The sequence below is a fragment of the Cucurbita moschata genome, unplaced genomic scaffold (genome assembly GCF_002738365.1).
Source record: "Cucurbita moschata cultivar Rifu unplaced genomic scaffold, Cmos_1.0 Cmo_Scf00009, whole genome shotgun sequence".
Lineage (NCBI taxonomy): Eukaryota > Viridiplantae > Streptophyta > Magnoliopsida > Cucurbitales > Cucurbitaceae > Cucurbita > Cucurbita moschata.
Genome location: NW_019268525.1, coordinates 3,768,801 through 3,785,023, shown reverse-complemented (window position 1 = coordinate 3,785,023; position 16,223 = coordinate 3,768,801). Strand labels below are relative to the sequence as shown.

General features: G+C 38.1%; 3 protein-coding genes across 6 annotated transcripts in view; all 3 read right to left on the bottom strand.

Annotated features, from left to right (window-relative positions):
- Positions 1–144: 144 nt before the first annotated feature.
- LOC111447230 (cation/H(+) antiporter 18-like) lies at positions 145–2,559 on the bottom strand. The gene is made up of 2 exons (XM_023086274.1): positions 2,359–2,559; positions 145–2,259 (listed from the first exon to the last, which is right to left on the bottom strand). The coding sequence occupies exons 1-2, from the start codon at positions 2,557–2,559 to the stop codon at positions 145–147; spliced, it is 2,316 nt and encodes a 771-aa protein (XP_022942042.1).
- Positions 2,560–3,044: 485 nt separating this feature from the next.
- On the bottom strand, positions 3,045–6,626 carry LOC111447015 (cation/H(+) antiporter 18-like). Its single transcript, XM_023085971.1, has 4 exons — positions 6,553–6,626; positions 6,264–6,466; positions 4,493–6,042; positions 3,045–4,170 (listed from the first exon to the last, which is right to left on the bottom strand). Exons 2-4 carry the CDS (start codon positions 6,462–6,464, stop codon positions 3,501–3,503), a joined length of 2,421 nt encoding a protein of 806 aa, XP_022941739.1. The 5' UTR covers positions 6,465–6,466; positions 6,553–6,626; the 3' UTR covers positions 3,045–3,500.
- A 3,001-nt stretch (positions 6,627–9,627) lies between these two features.
- LOC111447619 (multiple RNA-binding domain-containing protein 1-like) overlaps positions 9,628–16,223 on the bottom strand; it is a 10,084-nt gene continuing 3,488 nt past the window's right edge. For 3 of the 4 annotated variants that reach the window (XM_023086877.1, XM_023086879.1, XM_023086878.1), the window contains exons 5-16: positions 15,106–15,791; positions 14,849–14,980; positions 14,365–14,454; positions 14,150–14,273; positions 12,932–13,255; positions 12,587–12,651; positions 11,581–11,749; positions 11,298–11,402; positions 11,115–11,216; positions 10,829–11,002; positions 10,225–10,356; positions 9,650–10,097 (exon numbers count right to left, since the gene is read on the bottom strand). In XM_023086877.1, the coding sequence (XP_022942645.1) occupies positions 9,930–10,097; positions 10,225–10,356; positions 10,829–11,002; positions 11,115–11,216; positions 11,298–11,402; positions 11,581–11,749; positions 12,587–12,651; positions 12,932–13,255; positions 14,150–14,273; positions 14,365–14,454; positions 14,849–14,980; positions 15,106–15,791 (2,271 nt within the window). In that variant the 3' untranslated portion in view covers positions 9,650–9,929. Of the gene's footprint in view, positions 10,098–10,224; positions 10,357–10,828; positions 11,003–11,114; positions 11,217–11,297; positions 11,403–11,580; positions 11,750–12,586; positions 12,652–12,931; positions 13,256–14,149; positions 14,274–14,364; positions 14,455–14,848; positions 14,981–15,105; positions 15,792–16,223 lie in introns of all 4 variants that reach the window. The other variant, XR_002711298.1, reaches the window with a different exon arrangement.

Here is a 16,223-nt window from a genome sequence, read left to right as displayed (position 1 = left end):
CAAATAGATATTTCACGTAACAAAAATTAGTTTTTATTTATTTATTTTTCCATTTTCACTATATAAGTCGAGCCATTTTTCAATAAATTTTCTTTGAAATTATTCTAATACAAATTACTTTTTAATTATTTTCTTTTTAAATATTCACTTTATTAAAGACATTTGCACCACCAGCACGGAAGCGGTCGTCGAAAACTGCGGCGATGCTAACAGTCGGCCAATTGGCCCAAGCTCCGAACCCTCGGAATAGTTCATATTGATGCTCCTCACCACTTCACCCTCCGGCATCCTTCCGACCAGAATCAAATTGCATTTACTGAACTCCTTCATTGCTTCAATGGCGGAACACCCTTTGCTCACCTTCCTCTCTTCGTACTCAATTGACGCCAACGCCATATCGTCGGCGTCTAAAACGGCGGAGTCCTTGTTTATATTGACTGTGGCGGATTCTGACGTAAAATCGGGGATGAAACTGAATCGGATGACCTGCAAGCTGATTCCGGGATGCTCTGCCATTCTTTTCCCGAACGCCAGAGCTTCACGGTCATCACGACCGCCGAAAAAAAAGACGGCGATAGTGGAGCAGACGTTACTAGCGCAGACATGGGACCCTCCGCCGAGTCCTCTGTCAATCAAAATTCCGACAGAACAGGGCGATTGTTCCAGAACTTTTCGGTTTACTAACCGGTAATCAGCCCTCGTCGTTTCAAGAGATCCGTCCAATCTTTGGTGCTTGTGGAATGGGAGGATTATAATGGCGACCCTTTTTCTCTCTGCACTACTGCAGATATCTTCGTGCATATTAGACAGAGCAGAAATGGCGGTCATCGGTCGGATTGAGACCCGGCTGAGCTGCCGGAATGCTTCGAAAGCGACAACAATCTGGCGCGAATCGGACCGAGCTTTATTCCAAAAGGGTACGCCGTTTTTTCGTGCTTTGTGAACCATAAGAATGGCAGAGGATCTCTCTGTTAGCTCCATTAAATGCAAAGCATAAACACAGAGACCTGCTTTCTTTTCTATTCCTCTTGAGGCCTCAATTAGGTTAATCATCGCCGGAATATTGTCGATGGAGTGGAAACAAGCCAGAATCCGGAGCTGGGAATCAGGATCTTCCCTTTCAAGTGTTCTGTACTCGTAATTCGATTTGCTCTGTTTTTTCTCCGGCTTGTAAACCGCCATAACAATTGGAGTTGTGATGAACGTTGTGAAGATCGCCATTAGAACCATAATCGAAAATGTCTGATCGTTCAGAACCTTTCTATCTTTGCCGATGTTTAGAACGATTAATTCGACTAGGCCTTTCGTGTTCATCAAAAACCCCAAAGCCAATGATTCTTGTAATGGAACTTCGCAGAACATGGCAACAGAAACAGTTCCGACGATTTTACCAAAACAGGCGTTGAAAATGACTAAAACAAGAAGACCCCATGATTGAGCTCCTTTAATTGTTGCCACGTTTGTTTTTAATCCGCTTGAAACGAAGTATAATGGAAGAAAAAGACCAGAGACGAGATCTTCAACTTTCTCAACCAGAGCTCCGGCGAATGGGCCTTCTTTAGGAACCAGAACTCCTATGATGAAAGCTCCGAACAGGGCATGGATTCCGATCAAATCCGTGACGAACCCAGCAGCCAAAACAATCGACAAAGTGGCACAAATGTACAGTTCCTTCACCGGCTCACCCTCAGAGCACTGTTGCGACATCCACCGGAACACCGGCGGAAAGAAAAAGATACAAAACAGGACAAAACCAGAGCCAGACAAGAAAACCCAAACGGAAACAAGAGGGGAGTTGCCAGTGCCGGAGAGTGCAATTGCCAACGCTAGAAGAATCCACGCCGCCACGTCATTGACAGCGGCAGCTGACATGGCCATGCGACCGACGTCAGTGGTCAAAAGCTTGAGCTCAGCCAAAATTCTCGCCAGAACGGGAAATGCAGTGATTGAAAGAGCGACACCCATGAAGACAAGAAAAGCGGCTTCATTAACACCTTTGGAAATGGTTGATCGGAGAATGATGGAAGTACCGATGCCGATGATGAACGGGAGGGTGATTCCAGCTAAGGCGATGCACATTGCTCGTTTTCCGGTACGGCGGAGCGATTTTAGGTCCAACTCCAAGCCGACGAGAAAGAGGAAGAAGAGAAGACCCAAGTTGGCCAACGTATCCAATACGGTGAGGCTCTTCGCCGGAAAGATTGTGTGTAAGTAGTTCAAGTTCCGGCCAAACGCCGATGGACCCAGCAAGATTCCGCCCTTGCAAAAGAACAAAAACTTTTACTGAAAAAGAACAATTCTTCGGATCCATAAGAATGTGAAGATGATAACAGAAGTTAGTGAGATGAAAGAACATACGACGATCTCAGCAATGACACGAGGCTGTCGAATTGGCCGGAGAAGAAAAGAGAGAGCACGAGTGAGAAGGACGACGAGACAGATCTGAAGGATGGCGAGAGGAAGCGCATAATTCAGAGGATTATCGCCTTGAAAAACACCATTTGAAGTGGCCTTCATCGGTGCCGGACATACGCCTGTAGCAGTGGCATTGGTAGCCATTATTGTCGATTCAACTTCTCACACCGAAAAAAAACAGAGTTTTGCAGTCTTATACTTCTCTCCGTCTCTCTACCTCCTTGCTAAGTTACGCTATTTTAATGGTGAAGAACAGGTATAATTATTTGTTTATCGGTTAAGTTTTAAGTTGTTTCTTACCTAATTGGCTCCTATGGTTAACTAAACCCATCCAAAATTTTGAGTTTATCCCAAATATTTTGGAAAATTTATGTTTTAAGTTGTAATATTCCTTAAAAAGTTAAGGTAACTATCCACCTTTTAATTGAGAACATGTTTATTATTTTCCACGTGCGAGGCGCGTGGCTTATGCTCAAGTCTTAGAGTTATGTTTAAGAAAAATGTTTTAGAGAACATGAACGAAAAAATATGTCGAAAACAATTTGAAATAAAGCAATATTATAAGCTAAGAGCAATTAGGTAACAATAACAACTTTGATAGTATATAACTTAGGTATAAAGAAGTGACAACTAATCATATCCCCAATAGTACGGGGCATTTTAGCACTTACAAGTATTGACATAATTTTGGTGAACAATCGTACATCTATATATGACACAACATGAGATAGTAAAGTCATATCTAAAATGAAAGCATGGAGAAGGAGTTTGGAATGGGTATGCAGCAATGGACAACATGATCAGGATGTCTGAGATTCGACTATAGACAACACGCCTTGGACAAGCATGATCATAGCACTATGCATATTAGAAGGCAACCCTACTTCCTCCTCCCTCCTTTCAATTTGAACAAATACCATACATTTACGATAAAAAATTTCAATACGATCAGAGTATCTACTCCTTTCGATCACACTATAATTTTGTCTTCATATATAGTTTTTCAACCATTCGTCGACCTCATATCATTTTCAAATGATAACGATACGGGAGACAATGAAGAAAACGAGTATGTATCGACACGTTTACTCCTTAACCTCCTCAGGCAAAACCATTGCAGATGTGGAAAAAGAAGACAAGGGACCACGAAACTGTTGAATCACCAACAGGGATGCTGATGTGAGGAGCTCTGGCGATGTGAACAAGCTCCCAATTGGCCCCAACTCAGGACATTCTACACTCTTCAAATGAAAGCTCTCCACTACTCGCCCTTCTGGCATTCGACCCACCAATATCAAATGGCATCTACCAAACTCCCTCATTACATCAATGGCGTCGCAGCTATTGCTCACAACCCTCTCTTCATATTTAATCGACTTCTCCTCTGTTTTCTTCATCTTCAACTCCGACAGTACCCTCTCATCTGTGCCTGCTGAAACATCATTTGTGTCGTATTTGTTAATGTCAACTACAATGGATTCTACCACCATGTCGGGGCTTGGAAGGAAGCGGATAACGTTTAGCGTTATTCCGGGATGTTCGGCCATTCTCCGACCGTAGGCTAGTGCTTCACGGTCGTCACGGCCGCCGAAGAAGAAGATGGTTATGGTGGAAGAGACGTTGCTAGCGCTGATGTGAGACCCACCTCCAAATCCTCGGTCGACCAAGATCCCAACAGAGCAAGGTGGTTGTTCGAGAACTTTTTGATTGACCCATTGGAAATCGCCTCGTGTTGTCTCCAAACATCCATCAAACCTGCCATTTATCATCGATTAGCTGGATAATGTTAAGAATTGTTAGGAGAGAGTTAAGAGAATGATCATGAATTTATAAGCAAGTAATACATCTTTATTGGTACAAGACCTTTTGAAAAAATCGAAAATAAAACCATGAGAATTTACATTTAAAGTAGACAATATCTTACCATTATAGAAATTTGTGGTTCCTACCATGGTATCAGAGTCATGCCCTTAATTCGAAAGTATAGTCAAAGGTGACTTAAGTGGTTCGAGGGCTTCAGAGAAAGCCTCAATTAGGGAGCAAGTTTTGCATGAATGAAATAAGAACTAACACTAACCTTTGGTGTTTGTGGAATGGGAGGATGATAATGGCTGCTCGTTTCCGCTCGGCGCTGTTGCAGACATCTTCATGAATGCTAGATAGTGGAGATATGGCCGTCATTGGACGTATAGACACCCGACTAAGCTGCCCAAAATCCTCAAAAGCCACCACGATTTGATCGGAATCAGCCTTCCCCCCTTTATTCCAGAACGGAAGCTGATTCTTCCGAGCTCGGTGGACCATAAAAATGGCCGACGACCTCTCCGTCAGCTCCATCAAATGCATAGCATAAACGCAAACCCGGCGCCCAACCCATTCTTTTCCTTCCGCCCCACGAGACGCCTCAATCAAGTTTAAAACCGAAGGAATGTTGGTAACAGAGTGAAAACAGGCCAAAATCCGCAGCTCTGAATTGGGATCCTCACGCTCAATTGTTCTGTTTATGTATTCAGATTTGCTTTTTCTCTTTGCCGGTTTGTAAACCGCCATCACGATTGGGGTTGTGATGAAGGTTGTGATGATAGCCATTAGAACGAGAATTGCAAAAGTTTGATCGTTCAGAACTTTTCTGTCTTTCCCGATGTTGAGGACGATTAATTCCACGAGCCCTTTCGTGTTCATCAAGAATCCTAAAGCGATTGATTCCTGGAGTGGCATTTTGCAGAAGAGTGCGACGGCGATGGTGCCCAGGACTTTCCCGAAACAAGCGGTGAAAACGACGAGAACGAGGAGACCCCACGATTGGGCGCCTTTGATGGTGGCGATGTTGGTTTTCAATCCGCTAGAAACGAAATAAAGAGGGAGGAAGAGACCGGAGACCAGACCTTCGACTTTCTCGACGAGAGCGCCGGCTAGTGGGCCGTCTTTTGGTACAAGAACGCCGACAACGAAGGCGCCAAAGAGGGCGTGAATTCCGATTAAATCGGTGAAGAAACCGGCGGCGAGGACGATGGATAAGGTAGCGCAAATATAGAGTTCGCTGATGGGTTCGCCGTCGGAGCAGCGACTGGACATCCACCGGAAAATGGGCGGCAGAGTGAAGAAGCAGAACAGGACAAAAGCAAACCCAAAGAGGAAGACCCAGAGGGAGACGAGAGGGGAGCTGCCAGTACCGGAGAGGGCGATGGCGAGAGCGAGGAAGATCCAGGCGGCGACATCGTTGACAGCGGCGGCGGACATAGCCATACGGCCGACGTTAGTGGTTAAAAGCTTGAGCTCGGCCAGAATACGGGCCAGGACAGGGAAGGCGGTGATGGAGAGAGCTACGCCCATGAATATAAGGAAGGGAGGGGCATGGACGCCTTGGGAGATGGTGGAACGGAGGACATAGGAGGTGCCGATGCCGAGGAGGAAGGGGAGGGTGATTCCGGCGACGGCGATGCCCATGGCGGCCTTTCCGGTATGGCGGAGGGACTTCGGATCCAGCTCGAGCCCAACGAGAAATAAGAAGAAGAGCAGACCCAGATTGGCCAACGTGTCCAACATTGTTAGGCTTCTCTCTGGGAACACTGCGTGTAGAAATTCATGGCTCCGACCCACCGCTGATGGTCCCAGCAATATTCCGCCCTAACGTCAACCATAATAAACGCATATCATTTCTTAGCATACCACAAATTGTTTAATATTTTTCATTTATTATTAGACACATGCAACAATTTATATATATATATATATATATATTTTTTTTTTCTTTTTAATAGCTCGAGAATTTTAGTGGCATCGAATTCCAACTTTACTTAGCTATACTCCGATATATAGATATCTCTTTAAAACTTCATTAAACTTACAACGATCTCTGCAACGACACGAGGTTGTCTGAGTGGTCGGAAAAGCAAACCAAGAACGCGAGTAAGAATGACTACCAAACATATCTGAAGAATTGCCAAAGGAAGAGCGAAATCTAGCGGATTGTCGCCCTGAAATACTCCATTTGATGTTGCTTTCATCTCTGACGGACAGTTTTTGGCTACCGTCGTATTCGCCTCCATTCCTAATAACACGATGCAATGCCATTTTAAATTCACTTTACTTCGGGAAAAAAAAAAATAATAAAGTAAAAATATAATGAAGTATCACCTGAATTTGGGTTTATTGAGATACAAATATTTGTATCTCAAAAGGCTAAATTTCTTAAAAGAAATGGGAATTAGATGGGATGAAGAATTTTGCACCACCACACCTCCCTTTTATATCCAAATGCCTTGGAGTTCAAGGGTTTTTTGGTCATTTGGTAATACCAATTTTTTCTTTTTTTTTTTCAATATTGATAGCTATTTCATCTTATAAATATTTTACCAATATGATAACTCCATTTTTGCACATTGGTATGGTGCTTATCATATCAGCTTTAATGCTTAAGTTAACATAGAGAATTTTGGTATAACTAAGATTTAGAGTATTGAGAAATGACTTGTTGGTTGAAATATAGTATTTATACGAAAACCCTTTAACTGTGAATTTGTTTGGTTGGAGAAAGAATATGATCTAAATTGAACCGAACAGAGACAAGACACTCCAAGTCATGGGATTATAAGACACATGCCTCTAACCTTAGCCTAGCCTCGACCTTAGTTCCTTGTGGAGTTTCAAGGAAGGGGATTTGGGCAACGTCCTAACATATACATAGGAAAGCATCTAATTAAGAGACATATTCGAACTCGACAATTACCCATGGAGCTAAAGTTGCTTTAACAACATGCATTGTTCGAAGCAATAACTCTTATTGTCATTTGATAAGATTTTTTAAGACATCGAGAATATCCGAAAATATGTCAAATAGTTTTCTAGGCTGGTGATAGGTGCTCGTGATATGTTCGAAAAAGGCAAGGTCTTTGTTTTGTTAAGAGGCTAAAGTTGCGGACGAAATCCAAATTATGCGAACGACGAGCACCCGGAGCGTACCATGGTCTTTTTCCGTGAAATTGATATTGAAATTAATATTGAAATTGATATTGAAATTGATATTGGGACGGGTTGGGCATCTCCCAATGTCAACTGCACTGTTGTTTCTGCTTCAACTGTTCATGTTTGCTAATGACGCCTGCCCTCACTACCTCTCCAGTGTCTTTTGTAAGTAACGATAACGTCCCCAAACTTTTAGGGCCATTCATGGGTCAAGCTGGATTGTCACTAACAATGTTGTGCCTTTTTTTTTTTGTTAAGGTTGGGTCACCTCCTAAATATGGAAACCCTATTTCCACAAGAAATTAGGGTAGTTCGTGGGGAATAAGATAGGACCCTCCACTTGTCTTCACAATAATATAATATTGCTTTACGTTCGATTTTAGTCGCACTTTCAACATCTATGGTATATTGTTAACAACCCAAGTCCACCTCTAAAAAGATATTGTTCGCTTTGGCCTGTTACATATCGTTATCAATCTCACGGTTTTAAAATGTGTCTGCTAGGGAAGGTTTCCACATGCTTATAAGAATGCTTCGTTCTCATTTCCAACCAATGTGAGATCTCACAATCCACCCCCTTGGAGGCTCAGCGTCCTCACTAGCACACCGCTAGGTGACTAGCTCTGATGCCATTTGTAACAACTCAAGTCCACCGCTAGCAGATATTGTCCTCTTTGGGCTTTCCCTTTTGGACTTCCCCTCAAGGTTTTTAAAACGTGTCTACTAGGTGGGATCTCACATATCGAAGATTAGAAAAGAATGTCAGAATTGTTAGACGTTACGAGCCACTCGATAGAAAAAAAAAAAAAAAACTATAATTCCTTTATATCAATTCTATTGGTAATCAATAAAGTATACAGTGAGCTGATGTAGCTGTATATTTGATATCGCAAAGTTATTTGTCCACGCGTTTGGTGAAGAATCTAATTGAAATTAAACTATTCTTTTTCAATAAAGAAAAGACATTGAATCCATTCTCTACTAATTGTTGTTCTTGATGGTCAACCAAGTATACGAAATCAGCATAATGGATCTCAATAGTAGCTTGTCGATGAATATTTCATATCAACACATGTCGCGTCATATGCTTACCAGCTGAATCTTATAACGAAACAAAAGTTAGTAACACTATTTCATGCACTATATATTATAAGGTTGGTGAAATTAGAATGATTATGCTATTTCCTCCACTATATATGGATTATATATGCTTACATTTCTTCCATGCACTATCACCAAGTGGTAGTAGATATCAGAAGCATAGTCTTGAGTATCATAATTATACATCCTTTTGCTACCCATTTTGTGAAATACTGACCCCATATTTTATACATAAAAGTGGTTTAAAACGAGCCTCATAATTATATTAGTGGAAGGATAAGTTAACAACCCTTAAAATTACTATTCAATATTCTCAATAATAGTGGTTTAAAATTCAACTCCTTTTAGTATTATCATCATCATGCTTCATTCTTAAAAAGTGTTTAATTTAAAGTATTTTTTCTAGAATAAATTCGAATCCAGCAAAAAAATAAAAATTATATTTGTGTTTGAGAAAAACATAGTTAAACTTCTTTTTTAGAAAAAGGCCAAATCTTTATCCTTTTCTTTTTGCCATATAATTTATTTATATTTTTAGAATAAAAAGATGATTATTTCCTTTCAAATTCATTAGAATTAACCTGAACTCGAACCCAACCTTCAAATCAAACCTTCAAATCAAATGTATGATTTTAGTGGTGTAAAAATCACAAAGATTATCCGAACCTTTTGAAAGTTGAATTTTACACGGTATTTATTTAATTGATATGGAATGAAAATAGACCTCCAATATTGTTTAATACACTAATTAATTCTTTGTATTTCAAATATGTATTTATTGGAAAAATACAATATGGGGTCCACATGATCTTTGTTATTATTATTAATCTTTTTATTATTATTTTGTTGAAGACGAAAGCTATCAGATAAAGCCACAAAGGTGGTGATCTGGGATCATCTCACAAAATTTTACAACACCAACTCGATTCACCTTATGATTCTCAGAATCTACTTCAATTATAGAGCCAAATCATCATATTCATATTCAAACTTGGATGATAATAGAGTTGTTCTAGAAGAAGAAAATCGGCACAAGAACAAAGAAGATAAGTTGACAAGTTCATAATATGTCTATGAAGTTTTGAAAAATTCAAACATCCTCACTTAGAGCCACAAAATTCAAATTATTACTAAACTCGTAATCTAATGAAAGAAAAGAACATGAATATTAAGGGTAGAATGACAAGATTGTTATACAAATCAAATGAACTGTTATACATTTCAACGTTCATAAGAAAATAAATACAAACTATATTTTAGACAAGGACAACAGAGGAAAATGCTACACTAATTCCTATGATAGACAGTACAAAACTGTGGGGAAGCAGCTCTTCATAATAGATCAAAAGGGGACTGGAAGACAAGATATGGTACAAACTAAATAAGCAAAAACAAAACAAAATTGATGATCATGTAATCTTCTAAACTACCATGCACCTTAAATATGGTTAATCAGTCCTTAAAAACTTCTTACTGTCTTCTTCAAAGTCATCCACCTGCTTCCTCTTCTTGGACAAAACTGGATTTTGAGACTTATCGCGATCGTTGCTGAACTGAGCAGCCGTTCGGGCCCTCAATTCTTCCAAGGTCTCACCTTCCTTTGCTCTCTCTAAAACCTGTTTATTGCATTAGAAAACTCGTAAGAAATGCATCGTGGTTTGGAGTTTACACTATACAGTTACAGAAGCACCACAAGAAGTAAAAAGTAAAGCGGCTGATTCACGAGGTGAGTTCAAGACTTACAAGATGCCGACCATACAAGTGGGTGTTTGAAAGTGCCTGAAATGCATTTTGCGCCTCCTGCTTTGTAACATACTCCACAAATGCAAAGCCTCTATGTTTTCCAAACTTCATTGGCAGTCTTAAGCTCTTAATCTGAAAAAAAGGCAAATATTAACAAAAACAAAATGATAACCATATAGTACAATGAAAGAAGAGGTACCAAATCTTTGTAGATAACCAACTAGAGGTACAAAATTCTTTTTCATGAACAAAAATGTCCGTAGATATTTAGATTGATCTGGGATTACTTTAACGTTGAAAAGTGTTCTTAGTCTGTTAAAAGCACTTGTCACTGCCTCAAAAGCTGTGCAAAACTCACGAGAGGATTATCAGTGCTTTGTATGAAAAACTGTGTTCAGAACCAACTGGATGAAGGTGCAACAATATGAAGGTTTGTACGGATATTATTGTGCTTATGGTGTGTGGTTCATGGTTTATGAAAACATCTTCAATTGCAATAATGAAAACCAAATTAGTGAAAATATGTTTTCAAGTTGAATGAGACAGATCCCAACATGAAAATAACAGAAGCAGCCGCAGCTAATCAACAAAGATAAGCAATCACCTGTCCGTAGGGACTGAACAGCTGTCTTAGATCTTTCCCTGTAGCCTCAAAGGCCACATTTCTTACAAGTATTTTAGTCGAACTCTTTTCCTTATCTACTTTTCTTTGCCCTTGATCATCCTTCTTGACATGACACATTTGCAAGATGAGGGCATGGCTATCCAAAACAGTTCCCTGATACAAAGAAAAAAAAAATTAAGCAATCTAATTTATGCCTAAACTGATATGCAATGTAAATAATAATAATAATAATAATAATAAAAATTTGCCTTGAAAGCACAATCACCTGCAAGTTACTGCAGACCCTTGTGGCAGTCTCCACCGAATCAAATTCCAAAAATCCAAAACCCATCGAGACATGCTGTCCTTTTTTTATATGCTTCTTTACCTGGCAGTCAAGAAATAAAGCTAAAAAACTTTGAACTTCTTGAGATCAACAAAATAAACTGCTGAGATCATAATATTTTACCTTGGCACTCAATATTCTTCCCTCTTTCATGTTTTCACTAAAATGCTTTCTCAAACTTTCATCTGTCGTTTTAAAGTTGAGGTTCTTGACAAAAAGAGATCGCGACTGAAGAAAATAGAACAAACAGCAAGTAAATAGATTGGATAGGCAAGATAACTAAGCTCCCATGTTTTAAAAAAATTAAAGAAAATATATGAATGCTACATGCAAGATACAAAACTAGTTGATAATTGGGTGTGTCCTGCTCTACTGGATAACTATTACAAAGACTCAAAAAACAAACCTCAACCCTGTCAGGGTCAAAATCAACATCTGATATTCCTTCCACTGCCTGCTCTAATATCACCCTCCTAGCATCACCTTCACCAACTTTCTCGTCCTTGACATGTCCAGGCATTGGATTGTGGCTAAGAATGTTGTCAGGCGCCCATTCCAAATATAAAGGAGCATCCCTAATATAATGTCAAAAAGAAAGAACTGTTACTTCCAAGGGGGGAAAACCCAACTATTCTTTTTTAGTTCAAAAACATGTGGGGTAGAGATTTAAGTAAAAATAACCCTCACTATTAGAAAGAGTGGACATGCTCACATCACCAATAAGAGAAGTAAGACTATACTATCAAATTTTAGGTTAAATTACAAAATCAGTTCATATGGTTTGTAGAAAGTTAGAAACTAGTCCCTTTAGCCTTAAATGTTAGAACAAGTTCCTATGGTTTGATAAAAGTCTCCTAAAGTCCTTACTGGTCTATAGAAAAATAATGGATATCATAGCACACTAATGACTTCCCTTTAAAGCTTAAGAGCCGAGTATTAGATATAGATAGAATGTGGTGCTTCTTTCTTATTTTCTTATAATGATGCTTTCATCAACTACTTATGAGGTTTTATCTAACCATAAGGGTGAAATTCTAACTTTTAAAACCATAGAGACTAAATTCTAACTTCTTCCAAATCATAAGGACCACACTTGCAATTTAACCTAAATATTAAAACAAGTTGAAAACCTTAAGCAAAACATTATCAGCACTGCATGGTGGACATATTTGCTCCAAACATGTTTGATTAGAGAGTTACAAAATTAGAATCTCTAATCTCCATTGTTTGATTCCTAAGGGAAGAAATTTGCTATATAACTTCGTTAGATGCGATATTAAGTTGTTCTTAGCTAGATGTAACATAATATTCTTTAGACAATGAAGTCTGCATGGTCAAATACAACACATTAAGCATATAACAGAAAGTACTACAGATGTTCTCAGACATATAATAAAAGAGAATGAACTTACTTGTAACGTTTGTATGCCAAACCTTTAAAGGCAGCGCGAGCTACAGATGGCTCTAGAAAAATAACCTGTGTCTCAAAATAAAAGCAGTCGAAGGTTAGAAGATAATTAAGTTACATGATAAAGTTTATTACTAATATTTGAAAGATTTCATTGGCACCACCAACACTGCAAGGTGCTTTGATCAGTCTAGCTAATAAAAGACGACAATGAATAAATCATAATTGATAGCATAGATGAAATTGTTTATTTGTAAGATTAGTCTCATGTGTTATAGAGCAATCATTACGCCTGAGATATATTAACTTGTAATATATATTATATGGACAGAGAGAGGGCAATAATTACCAAAGCCAATATCTTTGTTGGTGGAAGGATGATTTTATCTAAACTCCCAAATTTCCCGAACATATTTGCAAGTTCTCCTTCAGAAGAACCATAAGGCAAGTTTTTCACAAGAAGAATATGATTGCTCCTTTTGTGTCCATCAGCTTTACCAGAAGCAAATTCCTCTAAAGATGCAACATTTACTCCAGCATTTGTGAGAGCATTCTTTGTCTCTGCAACTACTTGAGTTTCACCCAAAGCAACTCGTACAGCAAGGTCATCAGCTTCCCCGTCCAGTAATTCACCCTTACTAACACCATATTTTCTAGCAATATTTTCAACCACCTACAAAAACCATCAAGGTGACTGACAATAAGCTCACAACTGAAATTTATTTTTTATAAAGACGGAGGTGGAAGGAAACATTCTTAACAGATTGTGAACAATCTTCAAGGTTATTTATGAGATTTTGGACAAGACCCGGGGATAGACAAGCCATCTAGACTAAAGGATCACATATGGCAAGTGCCTGAACCTAGGAAATTGTTCTCTCAAAATCTCATATTATGCTCAAACATATATTTCGTGCAATGTTATCATAGTAACAGTATGTTTGGAATAGCTTTGGAAAGAAAAATACTTAAATAAAAACACTTTTTTCTGCAAGTACCCTTAGAAAAATTACTAATTTAAAGTGGGTTTAGTAGTTTTTTTGAGTGATTTGAGTTTATCAAGAGTTCTTTTTTAAAATATATATATCTATCTTAATAAATAAAAAGTATTTTAAAAAATGAACTAATTTAAAGCCTATTTTTGATTAAACACTTCAGAAATAGAGCATTAAAAAATGACTTTAAAGTGATGGACTGAATATCCTCAAAATATATTCAGAATATGAAGTAAGAAAAAAAATAACATATTTGTACTAATAGTCACTTCTTGAATGTAATACAACCAAACAATTTTGTTCTTTAAAGCAATTCTTTGGGCATGTAAGATACAGAAACATTTTTGTTAAAAATAATTTAAGAAAAGAGTTTAAACTATAAAAAATAATTCAAACACACCCTAAATCATCTTTCTGCAATTCTTAGCAAATATGCCACATTATTTCACTCATACAATGGCTTTTTTACGGACAGCAAACCACTAGTCACCTTATGCATCTTGCAGTTTTTCTCATAAGAAAATAATGATCCAAGCAAGTGGACAGAAGTAACAGACTAGGTTACGTCATACCGTATCAGGGCGCATGAATAAACTATTCCATGCTTTTGTATTGCCACTAGCTTCAGATGCTTTTCTCTCTTCCTCTCTTTTCTGCTTGAAGGATTTTGACCTTTGGCCCTCTAAAATATTTTCCCTGTAAAGTGAGCATTCTCCACTAAATATATTTACTATAGCATTCAAAATTGTGCAATCCAGGCATAAAAAACATACACTAAAGAACTTACTCTGGTTTCTCGGATATTTTCCTTAGTTGAGCAGGCATGATGTGCAACAATCGCCCTTGGAAAATTGAATTATCCAATTCTTCAAGTGCCCTTCAGTTAAAATATAATTGAAAAATTTTATTAATAGGCCCAATTTTTCAAGAATGTATAAGAAGTATCAGGCACAAAACCAAGCATACTCTTGTTCTTTATTTTGAAGTTAAAATCTGAAGTTCAAAAGAAAGCAAAAACGAAGAGAAAAATCACAACGAAATATTAGTAATTTCAATTTTAGATTTCCCCAAAAATTTCTAAATTCAACCAATCATGCAAGGCATGTCTTCATGAGGAGACCTAGCAGCACTTAGAAAATTTAAGCATATTGAGATTAACTATATATCCCCGATTGGCCATTAAAGCCACAAGAAATACAATTTGTCAGGACAAACAAATACAAATAGGAACAATGGAACTAGTAAAACAATTTCATTCACCAAACAAATACCTTTTTGCAGATTCTGGAACGGTGTAAAGGATATAAGCAATGCCTTTAGAACGCCTTGTATCTTTATCGACTACAAGATGTACCTCTGAGACAGTGCCATATCTTCGGAAGTGCTCTTCTAACTCTTCTTCGCTGATAAAAGTTCAAAAAATAACCAAAAAAATCTTCAATTGCAACAAATTGGTATGAATAAATTATAAATAAAAACAAAGAAATGGCACAGTTGAACAATTGTAGATTGCAGAAAGTATTGTTACGTTGCTGCATATGGCAGATTTCGAACAAAAAGTCGACCACTCTCCAGCATTTCATCCTTCTTATCTTCCAGAGTTGATGAGGATTTCTCCCGGTTGAGTATATCTGCATCACAATGATTGGAATGACCCTCTTCTTTGGCTTTTGTTTTTAGTGGTAATTTGGAATCTACCATCGGAACGTCCCTTATCTCCAATTTTTTCTTTATAGACTCATCCTCGTCACTATTGTCAACATCACTAGTCTCTGAATCTGACCATGTTTTCTTCACCCTGCTTTTAAAATATTCCATATCCGAAATTTTATCATCATGAGCAGGGTTTTTATGCAGTGCAGTTTGCGTTTCCTCAGCTTTATCTCCATCAACATTCACCAACTCCATTCTTCTTCCACCCACCGTTTTCATTTTACTTGCTTTCTCCTTGCTTTTTCCATCTTCTGGAGCCGTCAAAGTGTCATTTGCCCACAATTTTGAATTAATCCGAGGTTGTGTCACTTGAAGAAACTCTTGAATTTTAGGGTCATCATCTTGAATACGCAATTTAAGGTTGTCTCCCTCTTTTTTAGATCCCAAGAGACTTTTACTTTTGTCATCTTCTACTTCCGTCTTATCTTTAGTGCCCTTTTCTTCTTTAGAATGTTTACTCCATGGTCGGGGAATTTTTGGATCCCCAACTTTCCAAGCAATCTGGAAAGCAAAAATCAGGATCAGTCACAATCAAATCAACATATGTATCCTCACGGCCTAAGAATTTTACAGAACATTTCTTCTCTACCTATGCACTCTTAACAAATTATCACTACACAAGCAAAAAAATTCAACCTAATCAAAGACAATGATTCCAACTTAAGATCTCATGTACAGAATACTTAATCAAGGTACTTCGCAAAATGACCTGGCATTGCAATACAAATCAATCAAAGATATGAAACCTACCTTGTATCTCATTTTCTTTATGTTTTTGAATTGAAACTGAAATATACATCACAGAAGCTTAAGTGCACAAGAGGAAAATAAAGTGCCCCCCAAGCCATCACAGAGCTCCAAAGGCAACCCAAAAGTCAAAACACAAAATAAAGAAGTCTACAATTGGCCAAAAAAAAAAAAAAAAAAAAAAAA